At 39.5% G+C, this 17076-nt stretch overlaps 1 protein-coding gene across 1 annotated transcript in view; it reads left to right on the top strand.

Moving 5' to 3' along the window:
* HMCN1 (hemicentin 1) overlaps nt 1-17076 on the top strand; it is a 457974-nt gene that overhangs the window by 416637 nt on the left and 24261 nt on the right. Inside the window, exons 100-102 of the mRNA XM_077452653.1 lie at nt 6192-6326; nt 13681-13794; nt 16377-16502. Of these exons, the coding sequence (XP_077308779.1) occupies nt 6192-6326; nt 13681-13794; nt 16377-16502 (375 nt within the window). The remainder of the gene's footprint in view (nt 1-6191; nt 6327-13680; nt 13795-16376; nt 16503-17076) is intronic.

Genomic DNA, 17076 nt, shown 5'->3' with positions numbered 1-17076 from the left:
TCTTCTTGGTGGTGATATCAAAATAGGTTAAAATGTCCAAAGGTGTTTTTTTTTTGAGGTTTGTAAGGATGGGTCTAAGGCAAAGATATTTTTAGAAGTCTGATTTTGGAAGGTTGTATGTTCTTTGACATTCCAAGAAGGGGCATATTGTGGAAGAGTTCATTAGGGAACCAATTGTGGATGTGCCAGCAGATACCCAATTGAATAAAGCAGACATGGAGTCTGGTTACTCAGGAAAGGTGAAGAAGTTAATAGAATCATTGCCCTTCCAGTACCTTGGAAAGGTTGGCAGACTTCATTGTAGAAGGAGCAATAGATCAAGTGAGGATGACAGCTTGACCTATGACTCACTCAGTCACAGTACAGAGCTTTGTGGTTAAAGCATTGGTTGGTGGACCATGACTCCATACACTGTTACTACTCTATCCCATTTTATGGAAAACTTTTATTTGGCAAAACATTAGAGAATGCCATTCAGCGAGTTTCTAATGGTAGATCTGGGCAGATTCTACAAGGAAGAAGGTATCAGTGTCACTCCTTTTGCCCATTCAGGAAATCTAAGGAAAACTTTAAAGAAAGTAGTCCATACAGGCCTGTTCAAGCATTCTTTAGGCAATGGAAAAAGGTTAACTCTTCATTTTCCAAAGGGGCTTAGTCCAAGTCCATCCAGGGGGCGAAGTTGGTTGACAAGACCTTCTGAAGTTGTGTCCATCCAGACTTCTTTGGTGGGAGCAAGATTATCTTTCTTCAGAGAGGCCTGGATGGAGAAGATGAAGGATGCTTGGATTCTGGATATTATTCGCAGAGGGTATCGTTTGTAGTTTTTTCAAAAAAGGCCTCCTCGAAATTACACCATAGAAACTTGGATGCCCACACCTCCAGAGAAGTTATGCTGTCTGCAAACACATTTAAATAATTATTAGTGGTTCAAGCCACTCTTCCAGTGTAAATGCAAGAGTGGCTCAGGAGTATTAACTCCCGCTATTCTTGTCACCAAGTCCTTGGGAGGCTTTAGAACAGTCTAAGCCCCTGTACACACGGTTGGAGATTTCGACAACCAAATCCGTCGGATTTTGTCCGTCAGATTTTGTCCGTCAGATTTTGTCCGTCGGATCTTGTCCGAAACTGTTGCATACACACGGTCGGACAAAGTTGTCGAAAAATCCGATCTTTCAGAACGTGATGACGTAATTTCGTTACGATGGGACTACATTCAGGCTAGTAGCCAATAGCTTTGATGTAGGAATTTGATCTGAGCATGCGTGGCACTTGGTCCGATCAAAATTCTCTACACATGATCGGAGTATGTCCGACCGGCCCAGTTGGTCGGGAAATATTTCCAACAAGTTGGAAAATTGGGTCTGACGGATATTCCGACGGAATCAGTCCGATGCATACCACACACAGTCGGATTATCTGACAACACGGTCCGATAGGACACATTCCGACGGATTCTCTGACCGTGTGTACAAGGGCTTAGACTGGATGGCTTTGATGGATTTATTGGACACGTATCTTCATGTTCCCATAGTCCCCAGCACTTTCTCAGATTTTCGACAGCCAGTGTTCTCTTGCAGTTTCCTTCTCTGTTTTTCGGTCTTTGCACCACACCCAGAACCTTCTTGAAGGTGTGGTTGATCTTCATAGCATTGCTAAATATCAAAGGTCTTCAAGTCTTTCATTACCTCAGTGACATTCTGCTGATAGCCCTGACAAAAAATATTCTGCTGAAACATTTTTTTTTTAGCCTGCAGGATGCTCAAGCACTTGGTAGGTTGTCAGTTATCAGTAGAGTCAGCTTCAGTCTACTCAAGTTCTGAAACAATGTTCAAGTCTAGTCACGGCCTTAACTTTTCTTTCTTACTATGCATATGGATTTTTTCATGTTCACACACATCATGTTGTTTTAATCTTAGTAGTAATCTCTAAAATATAATTTAAAAGCATGCATACATCAATGTAATTACAAACAATGTAAATACAATATTAAATATACAAACTGTTTCTCCAAATATAAATGATAAATATGTATTTTCCTAATAAACAAAATGTTTTTCTCCAACTTACTATGTGAAGTATAACACGGTAAAGGTAAAACACAAACATTGAAACTACTCTTCTGTACACAGGGTGGGAAAATAAAACTGTAGGAAAGTATGTGTTTTTCAGAGCAATGAGTTAAACTTAACTTGCTTTTGAAAAATTATATAAAAAGCAGATGTTTTGCTTTTTATAAATCAGTTTCACAGTATACAGAAGGTAAGTTTGACAAGCCTTAGTTAATGCTTTAACTTCTGTAAAGAATTTCTATATAAAACCAACTAATGAAGGTGCAATGGTTACTATTGTTTTTATATAGAGAAAGCAACTTTTCTAGCTAATAATGGTAAAAACTGAAACAGGACACCTCAGCTTTGTTATGGCTATTTTTATAGCTCACTTAAATGATTAACGATACAAGAAATAAGTGATTAAACCTTTGTCTACATAAGAATAAAAACGAACGATAACAATGCGAAAAGCTAAACAATTACATTTATTTATACAGAAAAGAAACTTTAGAATAATTTGAACTTATCATATATCTCAAGTGATGTTACAAGTACAGTGTTGCTTAGGCTGCAAAGATAATTTAGGCCATATGGTTACAATAGACATACACTTTCAATATATTTATCAATATCTCAAGACAAGTCCTAGGAAAGAAATAGTTAGAAATAGAAAAAGAGACATAAAAGAGAGTGAGAGAGACCAGAGAGAGAGAGGTATTTGTTACATGGACATCCTGTCGTCCCCCATGGTCTGGAACTCAAGAGGCCCATCAGCTAACTCTTGCCCTATTTTATATGCATTCTCGGCCAATCAGAAGATGGAACGCACCCATTGGCTCTGAGTTTGCATCAACCTCTGATTGGCTGATTCTCAAGTCTAAATGCTCATTGGTTCAGGATGGCTCACACTCTGATTGGCTAATTCTCAAGCTCCCAGAAATGTCCATAGATCAGGTCTGAACGTCTGGGGCCACTTCGTCTAACAATTAATGAGCCATCTCCTTTGATCCTTAAACCCAAACAGTTCCGACATTAGCATGTTAATGTCCCCTGGTGAGATGGTGCCTCACTGTCTGCACAGATGATTGGGAACACAAAAGGGAATACACTGAACACCTGGGGACATTCAATGGTTCCCATGAGATAGAAGACAGTAAAACTTCTGTATTAAAACCTCTGCTCACATACACACATAAACCTGAAAATATTAAGTCATACATTCAGAATGGTTTCCTTTAAGCTCCTTGCTATAAATATTATATTTCAAAATCGACACCACAGTTTCAACATGTATTTCTTTAGACTGATTAGGAAGATCAAGAAGTTAATCCAACAAATATTTTATTTGGTTGTGAAAATCCATCATGTGCCCGAAGGACAATCAGTGCTCTTAATTAAAACAGCTAAAACTGCAATGGTTGTAGGCACAGTACAACAACCCAGCTAAGCCAGTCAGGTTTTATTAAGATCACAAAAAATCTTCACTTAATAATAGATTACTTAACAATATCACTGAATGCTGCCCCTTACTGACAAATAAATGTCAGTTTTATTTTTTATGTTTTAATCCAAGGTTGGACAGTTGTGATGCTCACTGTGCATATTTCTATGCCCATGCTCAAGGGCACACTCCACTTACCCTCAGAGTTAATAGGCCTGGCTCATGCAAAATTTGCATTCTTAGTCACTAAACTTGGACTTCAGGGCTTCAGGAGCCAAGAACACAGTCAAGCTTTCACCATGTGTCACCTGTCTGGCATTGTCCATCTGAGCATGATCAACACTCTGCCCCATCTGACTCCAAGCCCGCCCTAGCAATTTGTCAGATAAATAGCACTGTTGTAGTTTTCCCCTCAACTTTCCTACTCACATATCTCCAATTTTAAGGAGCACTCAAATTGTAGTTGCTAATACAGATCTATTTACAGCTTGTACATAGTTCTCCAGTGAAGCCATGTTGGTATGCCAATTAAAATTTTGTATGTTTTCAAAATTGGAGTGGCGTAGTGAATCCACTGAAATTCCCCATATCAGCACTCACACAAATAATCCCAGACCTTAACCTATCTAGCTGGAAGGAAAATGGTATAAATTACCTAGACTAAATCATGGATGGCTAATAGATGTTAATAGACATTAATGGCTAATAGACGTTAAGCCATTCACTAATCTACAGCAAGACTATCAACTACCTCGCACAGAGCATTACAAATACACACAAATAGTCCACTTAATAACAAGGGACCCCCATTTAATCACAACACTACCTGAAAATCTGACACAATTCTATCAAACAACCCCAAGGCAAACATAAAGGTATATCACTTATATACTCAAGACTCCAAGAAAAGAATATATGTATAAAATCCCAAATCCATGCTAGCATGGGAGCAGGAGTTAGCGACAGAGTACACATCTCAACATGGGGAAAAAACACTTCACCTTATACACTCCTCCACAAAAAGCACTTACTTAGGGGAAATGCAACAAAAGATATCACTTAGATGGTACCTGACCCCTTATCGTATAGCAAAAATATTTCCACGTGCCTCCTCAAGTTGCTGGAGAGAATGCGGAAATATGGGTACACTAATCCATATACTCTGGTTTTGTCCTAAATTGAGATCATTATGGTCCCAAATGGAGGGATTAATGACGGACATAACAGGCACACAACAATCATTATCTCCAAGGATGGCATTATTGTTTTTAGAATTACATTCTATACCTTCACCCTTTAGACTGGTGATATCCCACATTTTACTGGCTACCAGGTTATCTATCCTAAGACGCTGGAGAGGAATGACTGTCCCTACAGTGTTGGAAATAATATAAACCATACACACTAATGGATCATATGAGGTACTACACGCATCAACTACAGGAAATTATGAAATGGTGAAAAAACAATGGGATCCATGGATAAATTGGTATAGACAGAGAGTTCAAACTTGATATAGTAGATGGAAGGTACATTATCCTAGTTCACAAAAAGATTGATTAGATATCACCTTGATTGTTCTATGTTTATGGTTATGTTGTTGTTTCTTCTTTACAGTTATGTTGTAATGTTCATATTATCAGTTCCGTATCATAAATTACTGATAGATAAATAGTAAGGGGCTGACAATACCAACAAGTAGAATGCCCATGGTGACAAATTAGAGTGATCACAGGTGGGTATTCTTTGAAACCTTGTGATACAACACAGGGATAGTACACTACCTCGTACCTAAAACTTTGACTATTGATACTAGCATAAGAAAGATAATGTACTTTGCATAAAGTGCAGGAAAACGAGGAATGTTAATATTAATATTAATACCATTATTTACAGAGTACTGTACATTTTGTTGATTTTTAGATTTTCTATTTCTGTCAACTAAACTCAATAAAAATTATTGATACAAAACGGTGTATGTTTTTAATTGACTGGTGATAGGGAAACATAAGTGAAGAAAACAATTACAGTAACGATAACAAATACCGTATTTATCGGTGTATAACACGCACATTCATTTTAAGAGGAAAGTTTCAAGAAAAAAACATACATTTTAAATAAGGAACTTTGAAGCAAAATAAAGGTCAGTACCTATTAGCCTCATCATTGCCATCAATGCAACCTTACCAATGCTCATCTGCAGCCTGATCAGTGCCCATCTGCAGCCTCACCAGTGCCATCAATGCAGCAACCTCACCATTGCCATCAATGCAGCAGCCTCACCATTACCATCAATGCAGCAGCTTCAACATTGCCATCAGTGCAGTCTGATCGATGCCCATCTGCAGCCTAAAGGGGACAGGGATGGGGCGGGATGAGCACCGACAGATTACATACAGTGAGAATCTCCTGTGATAGACAGAACAGTGGTCCAATGGTGGCCTAGGAGATGGAACTTCCTATTACAGAGGCTGCCATGTAAACAGGAGATTCTCACTGTATGTAATCTGACGACGCTCGTCCCGCCCCCCCTCCCTGTCCCCTCCGAGGCAGCAGGAAAATTGAAGTATCGGCGAATAACACACCCAATTTCCAGAGTGAAAAAGTGTGTTATACGTCAATAAATATAGTACATATCTATATCTATTTTGATTACACTGCAGAGAGAGGTTGTAATAAAAATATCTTATGTGTTATAGATATTGATGAATGTACACTGGAAGAGTCTGTGTGTCGCAAAAATCAAGAGTGTAAAAATACCTTTGGTTCTTATATTTGTGTATTGAAGTGTGGAACTGGATTTACATCTGCTCCTAATGGCCTGGACTGTCAAGGTACTGTATCTGTACATTACTGTGTGTATCAATATTATTCAATCATGTTGAATACCATGAACACATCATTGTATATTGTTTTTTGCCAGAATATTGGTATAATGATAAGCAGGTATTTTTTTTAGACAGTTTCTGGTTAGTAAAGTACTAATAGCAGTATAGTTGGTGTCTACACTTTTGCATTGTTTAGATTTTTAAGCAAACTTGAATGTGTTGAAAAAATATATTTTCAGTGGAAACTTTTACCATCAGAACATTCAGTTTTGAGTGGGTTTAAAAAGTGGTCACCCTTGAACTTGTTAAGGGAAACTTGGTGATCTTGTTGAGAATGATTTAGTAATTAAAGCAATTAAAGTAATCCTGTCAGATTTATACTCTGCCCCCTACATAAGTAACAATTTTATTGCCCTGATGTTACTCTGTTACAGGAAGCTCGTCAGGCTTTACACAAATCTGCCGATGACCTCATTATCACAATTTGTGCCCCTTTGTCTTTTTCACCTACAATGATTACTAGAAAACTATATATTTGTAAAATTGTTTACCTATAGAATTGCACATTTCTATTTACATAGCTACACACATATAAGGTATGTTTGTAGTCCACGGAATGTAAAAGTACATATATTACATTATATTATATACATACAGAAAAGAAATATATATATATATATATATATATATATTCCTAGGTAGGAACTGGATCAGGACTAGACTGGAGCAAGATGAGACAAACCGGGTCAAACACGGGTAATCAGGTAGTAAATACAGCAGGCAGGGAGTAGTCAGTAGGCAGGCAGTGGTTTGGCAACAGAAGGTCAGCAGGTTCAGGAATAGCAGAGTCAAGGCCAGCCGGGTCAGGAGAGGAGAAGGCAGCAGTAGTCAGATGAAGCAGGATCCGATAACAGCAGGTACAGGATCAGACTCAGGTAAAGATGCAGATCAGACAGCACTGTACTAGAGCAGCTGTTGTCTTTTTAAAGGGGAACTGGCGCCAAGCCGATTTAGCGCGCATGCCCAAAAGGCCCTTCTTTTCAGGATGAGCAAGAAAAAAGGCACGAACCAACCTTCTTGCATGAATATTGCATGCGGATTCCTAAGAGTTATCCTCCAGGCCATATCCTTTCCATTGTATCAGAAATTGTACCTGATTTTGCCTTCTCCTGCAATCCAGGATAGCCTCCACTTGGAATTCCTCATTCGCATCAATCAGAACAGGTTCCGGTGGCTTAGGTCCTCTGTCAGGGAAGGGATCAGGTACTGCAGGTTTTAGTAGAGAATCTTGAAATATAATAGGATGTATTTTAAAGGTAAGGGACCAGGACCAGTAAATTTGGGTGCCAACTTTTTTGACTGACATTTTAGCTTAATATTGGTTGTAGAAAGCCAGACAGAAATGATAAATGGAAACCATAATTAGAAAAGAAAGGGGATTGACCTGTAGCTGAGTGACTGGCATTGTTATAGGCAAATTCTGCTAGTGATAGTAAAGATACCCTATCATCCTGAGCAAAGGATGTGAAACACCAGATGTACTGTTCGAGCATTTGATTAATCCTCTCTGTTTACCCATTGGTTTGGGGGTGGTATGCTGAGGACAATGCCAACTCAATTCTCAATGCTTTACATAAGGCTTTCCAGAAACGTGGTGAATTATACACCACAATCAGATGTGATGTTTGCAGGGACCCCATGCAACCTAACAATCTCCTTAATGAACACTCAGGCCATCTCCATAGCAGATGGGGTACTCTTTAAGGGCAAGAAATGGGCCATCTTGGTTAATCGGTCCACTACTACAAAGATTGCCGTGCATCCCTCGGCAGGTGGAAGTTCAACTATAAAGTCCATGGAGATCATCCGCCATGGTTTATCAGGAATGGGTAGAGGTTTCAGCAGGCTCCAGGACTTAGTTCTTGTTCTGAAGGCAAACAGAGCATGAGTTCACATATTTTTTACAGAATGCTTCTAGATCAGGCCACCAAAATGTACGTCGTACAAGTTCAAGGGTCTTATGTATGCCAAAATGGCCTGCCAGCGGATGATCATGGAACATCTTCAAGACCCCTACTCGCACACTCTCAGGAACAAAAATTTTGTTTTCTCTCCAAAGCAGACCATCTCTAGAGGTTAGCATAACTCCAGGGGGGGCGAGGATGTTCATGGAAGCTTGTTTGATTTGAGACAAAAGATCCATTTGCAAAAGTAGGAAGTTCCCTTTAGGTAGGATGGTATCCTGTGTTGATAAGTCCTTGGGATCATCGTACATACGGGAAAATGCGTCCGGTTTTGTGTTTTTTGATCCCGGTCGGTATGTTATATGGAAGGAAAAACAAGTGAAAAATAGGGCCCATCGAGCTTGCCGTGGCTTCAGTCTTTTGGCAGATCTTAAATATTCTAATTTTTTATGGTCAGTATATATTAGTATGGGATGGTTAGCGCCCTTCAACAAATATCTCCACTCCTCCAGTGCTGTTTTGATGGCCAATAGTTCACAGTCTCCTACAATCTCCTACATCAGAATTTCTCTCTGCTGGAGAAAGTTTCTGTGAGAAGATGGCCACATGGTGCATTAAGGCCTTAATTCCTTGACGTTGCCCCCACTGCTGTTTTGGAGGCATCTACTTCGAGGATATAGGGTAAGGACGGATCAGGGTGGCTGAGGATAGGAGCCGATATGAAGAGCTCCTTAGCGTTTTGAAGGCGCTCTGCGCCTCAGAGTTCCAGCAGAATCGCAGGTTCTGTTTAATAAGTTGTGTTATTGGGGTGATTATGACAGAGAACCCTTTTCTATAAAAGTTTGGAAAATCTACAAAGCATTGTACCCCTTTTTTGTCTGTGGGTACAGGCCATTCCAGTATGGCGGATACTTTTTGGGGATCCATTTCACTTCCCACTGTAGAAATTACTACCGTATTTGCCGGCGTATAAGGCAACTGGGCGTATAAGACGACCCCCTATTTTTCAAGTGAAAACATAGGTTTTGGGCAATACTCGCGGTATAAGACTACCCCCCTTCTGAGACAACACCATTTAAAAAAACATTAGAACTATTAAAAAACACAAAGCAAGAATGCCAACTACTCATCCGCCATGCTGTGATATGTCATAAAGTAAATCAAACAATAATAACACAAACAGAGATCTATTGAATGCCACAACTCTGGAAAGTAATATTTTTCACTAACCAAACCTATACTACTTTTGGGTTACATTCTATGGGAATTGTCCACCAAAATGCATTTAATAAACCCCTTGTCATATGTCCCAGATTTACCTGTCCCTCTTGGGTGCCTGGGACCTCAAAGGCAAACAGCAGGATGTATAGTAGTAGGAGATCAGTGAATGGATTTACCCAGGGAAGTATGGTGAGCGGTGTATTATTTTAATGAATACAACGCCTGCTTGGATTGGCAGAGGCTGTAGCATCATCAGCCCTTGCCACTCTCTCTCTCAAAGCCAATCCGAGCAGGCTACTCTATGTAGCCTGCTCGGATTGAGAAAGGTTGTTACTCCAATCCAAGCAGGCTCTGTATTCATTAATAGAATACACCGCTCGCCGGGATTGGCTCAACGGCGTATACTGTTTGTAGCTGAAGCCACATACAGTATTAGCAGACATTTGGGGGCTGACATCCATGTGGCAGCATTGTATACAAGGCGTATAAGACGACCCCCGATTTTTGGGCATTTTTTTAAAGTGTAAAAGGTAGTCTTATACGCCAGAAAATACAGTAATCCCAAGAACCGAATGCTCTGCCGCTCAAATTCACACTTCTCCGGTTTTGCATACAGCTTGTGTTGATGGAGTCGATCTAGAACGATACTGACATGCTCTGGGTGTTGATCAAGGGACCCATAGAAGATTAAGATATCATCCAAGTAGACAATTACGAAGATATCCAGTAGGTCTCGGAACACGCCATTAATAGCATGTTGGAAGGTGGCAGGAGCATTGCAAAGCCCAAAGGGCATGACCAAATACTTGAAGTGCCCAAATCTGGTGCGAAAGGCAACCTTCTACTCATCACCCTTTCAAATACATATCAAGTTATAGGCACCTCTTAAGTCCAGTTTGGTAAAAATTATTGGTATAGTGGAATGTTCAGAGAAGGTGTCTGATACAGCAGAGGGGGATATGTTAGCCCTTGTACACACGGTTGGACATTCCGACGGAAAATGTCCAATCGGACCGTGTTGTCGGATAATCCGACCGTGTGTGGGATCCATCGGACTGTTTCCGTCGCAATATCCGACCGACAAAGTTTTAGAGCTGGGCTGTAAAATTTTCCAACAACATGATCCGATCGGACTTTGTCCGATCGTTTGTAGAGAATTCCGATCGGACAAAGTGCCACGCATGCTCTGATCAAATTCCTAGACCAAAGCTATTGGCTACTAGCCTGAACGTAGTTCCATCGTAACGAAATAACGTCATCACGTTCTGAACGATCGGATTTTCCGACAACTTTGTCCAACCGTGTGTATGCAACACCAGTTTCGGACAAAATCCGATAAATTTGGTTGTTGGAATGTCTGACCGTGTGCACAAGGGCTTAGAGTATTTGGTGCATTGGGTGCACTGGCGTGGGTCTTGCTACCTTCTCCATTTGGTGTTGCTTTACTAACTCAGTCTGGGAAGTCTGCAGAAATGGTATTCTTAAGGCATAAAAAAAAAAAACAGACATTTCGTATGTCTATAAAATTATTTTCCAAATAGCAGTTAAGAGCAGAGATATAAGGTGATGTTTATTTTTTAGTCACTACTTCCTTTTCTTTATATCCCTTCATCTATGCCATGCTCTGTTGTAACTGCATGAGTTACCTTCATGATGTCATCAGTGTGTCTGGTAGTCTGATTTTCATCTAAGCCATGGGGAAAAAAAAAACTTTAATTTGAGGACGGTACAGTCAGTACTATGGTATTACAAGTAGTGAAGCAAAGGATTTGCTTTATGTGTTTCCAGCACAGTTTTACTCATATTCAGTGTCTGAAATTTACACTTGCTGCGCAAGAAGTATTTCATCTCTTTAAAGCCTGCTGTTTCATTTGCAATGTTTGGTAATTTTGGCTGACAACTACCAGTTTAAAGCTGAAGCTGAAAGTAAGTTGCTCAGCTACTATATTTTTATGTCATTACCATGTTAACTCTTTACTTTTTTCTGCCTACAATTTCTGTTCAAGAATTTGCTCCTGTCTGGCTGCAGTATGCATCAAGCACTGGTCTTTGTGAAGGATTCAAGAAAACATGTTCCATCTACTGTTACTTGTAAATGTAATGTTGCTCAAATGAGAGGTGTGCAGTGTGCCAGTGGCTACACTAATTAATGGAGTCTTTTGCACACAGTGGCCGCAGATATTACTTTACTGATCAACATGGGCTGCAAATTTCTTGGAATTTGCATGAAATAAATACAATTCAACACATAATCAGGAAAAAGAAATCTAACTGCAATTGAAGTTGTAACTTCTGCAGGTGTGTCTCTGCAGAGCCAACCTATTTCTCACCTGGTCTCCATGCCTGTCTCAAATTTTCTTGTCCAAAAAATTAATTTATCTCCTGAAACTTCTGTCAGTTCATCAATTCTATCTGACAGGACACACTCTGGTCATGTGTTTAGGAACTTTCCTTGTTGGTTTATTATGAGAAGAGCAGCTGTGCACTTCCTCTAATGTCATATCCAGGAAACCAAATGAATATTGTTCGCTGTAATTTGGAATTGCCTGAGCAATTACCCCATACAGTGACTCTAATGCTAGGCTCCATTTCTCATGATCTTGCTACTGATTTTCAGTTTCAGATTCTGATTTCTGTTGACAACTTAGCTTTTACCTGACTATTATTCTTGTCTGCTGCCTACCCTGACCATCTGTTGCTGCTAAACCTGACCTGTTGGTTGTCTTTGACCATGGTCTTGCTTCTCAGTTCTGTACTTCATACAATTTCTGCTAGCTGTCTACTGTTGCCCATCCAGGTGTGTCCATGGGCCCCATGCGGGAGCCATTTAACAACAAAGTATACCACCCCTTGTGTGGTATATTGGTTCCCCTTCTAAGTTTAAATATTCTACGTACTTCAAGGGGTCTGCATGGCTGAAAGCAATCCAAAGTCCAGAGATCCCGGAAAAAGCTAAGAATTACAGATCAGTAACCCAAGAGTTCCAGTGGAGAGCTCAGCTGAAATGGCAGCAATACAGGAATATTGCAAATGGAAGGTGTCAAAAGAGGGTGCTGCAAATATATTAATTAATTCTGAAGCATAAATATAACATACAGATAAAACAGTAAAACATGGTTTGCATTGTGTTATTGGTCTAAACTAAAGACTATACATATTGGCACTTGATATCACTGTCTCATACAATAGCCAAATTCTGCATCAATCATCAGAGGATAGCACCCGCTTCTTTGAAAAGTGTAAAGCCTGAGGAGATTCAGATCTTTATCAGGAACCACCACCAATGCATTTCACTGTCTGATACTTTCAAGTTAAAGGCCTGCCTTGTGTTTGCCCTACTGACAATAGCTCACATGTAGGCAGTTAATTTAAATGAAGTACCAAGCCAACAGGCAAGAGTGTATTATTTTAAACAAGTGTTGCTGATGAAAGCTGATGTTCAAACAGAGCTAACACACATGCAGAAGTAGTGGAGGCAGATTTCATGCAGAGCCTTATGCACAGGTTAGACAAATGAACAGCTAAATACAGAATGCAGGACACAATGTAACAGTATAAATGACCAAACAAAAACATAAAAGCTCTATTAGGAATGTTACAGATATATGTTTAGGAAATAGCTCTTGCACCCAGCCAGAAAAAGCAGACTCCCACAATTTAGTCAATAAACCAGAGGACTGTTAGCTGCTCATTTAAGATTAGTGCAAGTTTTTGGTACTTTTCATACACCCTCATATCAGTAGTATTTGACATCTTATTTGCTGATATACATACAACAACATCAGATGACTTTCATCACCCACACTCCTCAGGTACACTATCACTAAATAGATCCCTCCTACATTTGATAGTGCAGATATTGGTAGGAAATGTACAGTGTGTTTTGTTATTTCCCCATCCCTAGTGCTGCTGTATTATGCAGTAATTAGAGGGGATCTGCACAGCCACGAAGAGAACTAAGGATGTATATATTTATGAGCAATTGTAGGAAACTTTTTGTCTTGACTGGGTAGTAATGTGTTTGAAGCAGGACTATAGATTTTTTGCATTGGCAGTGCACTATGCCTATGTGCTTATCTTCTTTAAACATATTGATATTAGATATCTCCCTTACATCTTAAGCATTAATGTACGGTAGAAGGGCAGTGCTTTACCATCATATTTTTGTTTTTTAGACATTAATGAATGCAAGGAGTCAAATCCTTGTCATCAACGCTGCTTCAATACAATCGGAAGCTATCGCTGTGGATGTGATCCAGGTTATCATTTGAAAGGCAGAAGTTGTTTTGGTAAGAGTTAAATCCGAATTACTATTGTAAAATAAGCATATCACACACATAAAACAAAAATTTTACTATAGTCAGGGCTTTTTTTCAGCGGGAACGTGGGGGAACGTAGTTCCGGCACCTCCACCACTGAATGTATGTAATGGCAAGGAGTGCTGGGTTGTGCTACAGTGTCTATTGATGCTGGCTGCTGATAGATATATTGTTGCTGGAGGGGATCTATTTCTGCAGAAGGGTTGATTGCTGCTGGGGAGGTCTATTGTTGATGATGGGGGATCTATTGTTGCTGGCGTGCGTCTTATGTTGCTGGGGGGGTCAGTTTTCGCTGGGGGTGGATCGACTGTTGAGAGAGCAGTCTATTATAGTTGGCTACTAGAGGCTCTATTGTTGCTGGGTGGTATTTTGTTCTAGGTGGTCCATTGTTGCAGGGGGGGGGGTTCTATTTTTGCTGGTGGGTCTATTTTTGTTAGCTGTTGGGGGTTTATTTTACTGCTTTTCTTGTTATCAATAACACATTCCATACAAATTACTTAGTACTACAAATCTTACTTGGTTCTGTATTCTCTAAAAGGGGCAGTGCTGGGAGGCGGGTAGGGGGTGGAACCAAGAACTGGTGCTAGGGGCAAAGACAATGGGTAAATCCCAAAAGGGGAAGTTCCTGCACCTATTTGCTGAGAAAAAAAGCCCTGACTATAGTGTTCTAGCCATTAGGTAACCTCTTAAAAGGGTTGTAAAGGTAAAAAAAATTTCACCTTAAAGCATTCTATGCATTAAGGTAAAAAAACATCTGACAGTGCTGGAACCCACAGCTCCCCTGTTTTACTTACCTGACGCCTCAAAAGTCCCGCGCTTGCCCCCGACATCCTCTTTGCTGCTCAGCCTGGCTTTTCATTGGCTGGAGTGGATGGATTGAAAAGCTGCGTAGCCATTGGCTCACGCTGCTGTCAATCACATCCAATGACGCGGCGTGCCGGGGGCAGGGCTCAGTGATAAAGTGAGCGGCTATAGCTGCCGGCTGTATCACGGGAGCACGCCTGCAAGTGCTTCTCACCATGCGAGGGAGCTCACATGAATGTGAGAAGTACTTGTGGGGGGAAGCCGAGACAGCCACCGAGGGACCCCAGAAGAGCAGGTTCGGGGCCACTCTGTGCAAAACGAGCTGCCCAGTGGAGGTAAGTATAACATGTTTGTTATTTAAAAAACAAAAACAAATAAAGTCTATGTTTGTGACTTTTCTATTGTGCTATTATCCTTTATTTGATGATCATAAAGCTATCCTGGGCTTGATTTTGCACTTTTTACATATCTGAGCTGCTGGTCCCACTGATTATGCATTTGACTAAGAATTGTAAATTTTCCCTGTACAAAATTAGCCTAGGAATCATGAGTGATACAATCTCTATACTTGTGAGAGATTTAACTGGTGGATATTGCAATGTATTGTAATGTGCTGCTAAGGACATTAGGTAAATCTCTCTGTAATGTGCAACAGATTGGGCAGCCTATTCACTTGAATGGGCCGCCATTGCATTTTGCATGTGTGTTTTGGTATGTTTTGATGTACGACAAGACATGCAACTGCTACACCTATTTTTTGGCAGAATTAAGAAATAATGGCCCAGTGAGCCCAATGCGCATTTTGGAGCATATTTAACGCATTCCCTGAATGTGAAGGTGTGAATGGGGCCTTGGCCTTGCAAAATTCTTTGTCAGATTAAATATTTCTGTCTGCACAGTCACTAATGTCACCTTTGCCGGAATCTCTACCTCAGCATACTGTAGATTGCTAAACTTATGCTATGATAATAAAACAAATAATGGATCCACATAGCATAGTGTGATACACATAGTGGTTGATTTACTAAAGGCAAATAGACTGTGTACTTTGTAAATACAGTTGCACTTTGCAAGGGAATTTGCTCCAGTGTTTAGTAAGAAAGGGGAAGCACTGCTGACTTCCATCATCCAATCACATGCAAGCAAAAATACTTACATGTGATTGGATGTGGTTGGGTATTCTTTAAAAAGTGTACTGTCACCTCATTTACTAAGCTCTGGAGCAAAGGTCCTTGCAAAGTACAACTGCACTAGAAAAATTCACAGTCTATTCACCTTTAGTAAATCAAACCAATGTATTCTTTTGTTTACCTGGGTTGCGTATTCTATCAGGTTGTAAATGTGATCCGTGTCCCATCCAAGTAATTTCCATTCACTTCCTATACTGCAAACACAATAGAAAATCTTTTCAAAATTAGGTAAAAGCCTGGATAGGATGCCAGCTTAAGTGTCCCTGCTAAATGATTTCCCCACTATTCTTGTTCTGGTGTCAACTCAGAATGTTTTATTTTGTCTCACTTTCCCTCCCAGTGACAATGGTCAGCAGGACCAAAAAAGAGAGTGGAAATCCTACCATGCTATCCAAAACTATAAAAAAAAGTTTTTCCTCTAGATACACTTTAATAATGGAGTATAGGTCCTTATATACAGCCAATATGCTGTAACCATAGTTACATAGGTTACATTTAAGAAAGTTTAATCACATAAAGTATAAAAAATAATCTACGTGCAATTTCTATTTCCTATAGATTTAAATGAATGTCATCAGAATGTATGTCGACCGGATCAACTTTGCAGAAACACACGTGGCAGTTATAAGTGCATTGACATTTGTCCGATAGGATTTACAAAGGCTGAAAATGGATCATGCGTAGGTAAGTATTTTAATCAAAAGTTAGTACTACACAAGTATTTGTATTAAAATATTAACATTGTGGAATGACAGGTGAGTTTGTAATAGTTCTAACCCCCTGTATATTCGTATTGCCATATTTTTCAATGAACAAAAATAAAAGTGAACATCATAAAACATCTAATGAATCATAACAAGCTTCCCTGGGCAGACACCTATATTTATAAAGCCTACAATAAAGAACTATACAGTGTTCATGGCATTGATGCTTCCTCATCTATACTCCAGGCAGCTGTAGATTTTCTAAGGATATACACGTAGATAAAAATATTGCATTATATTTTTGTTTTTTTTCACAATAAAGTTTATTGTATATAGAAAGAAAAAACAAAAGGGAATGAAATACAAAGTATAATGGGTATTGCATATACGATAACTGTAAACAGGTATATGAAATATGACAATGTATATTATAAATTTATTTTTATACAGAAGCAATGTAAATACACAAATATTATTCGTGTAAGGTATTAGGTAATGAGGTAAAATTATTTTTGATGATCGTGAGAACCATCATAAAAAGAAATGTGAACTAT

Source organism: Lithobates pipiens, unplaced genomic scaffold (genome assembly GCF_037356315.1).
Source record: "Lithobates pipiens isolate NorthernLeopardFrog02 unplaced genomic scaffold, aLitPip1_a1.2 Scaffold_23, whole genome shotgun sequence".
Lineage (NCBI taxonomy): Eukaryota > Metazoa > Chordata > Amphibia > Anura > Ranidae > Lithobates > Lithobates pipiens.
This window is presented reverse-complemented; position numbering and strand designations above follow the sequence as displayed.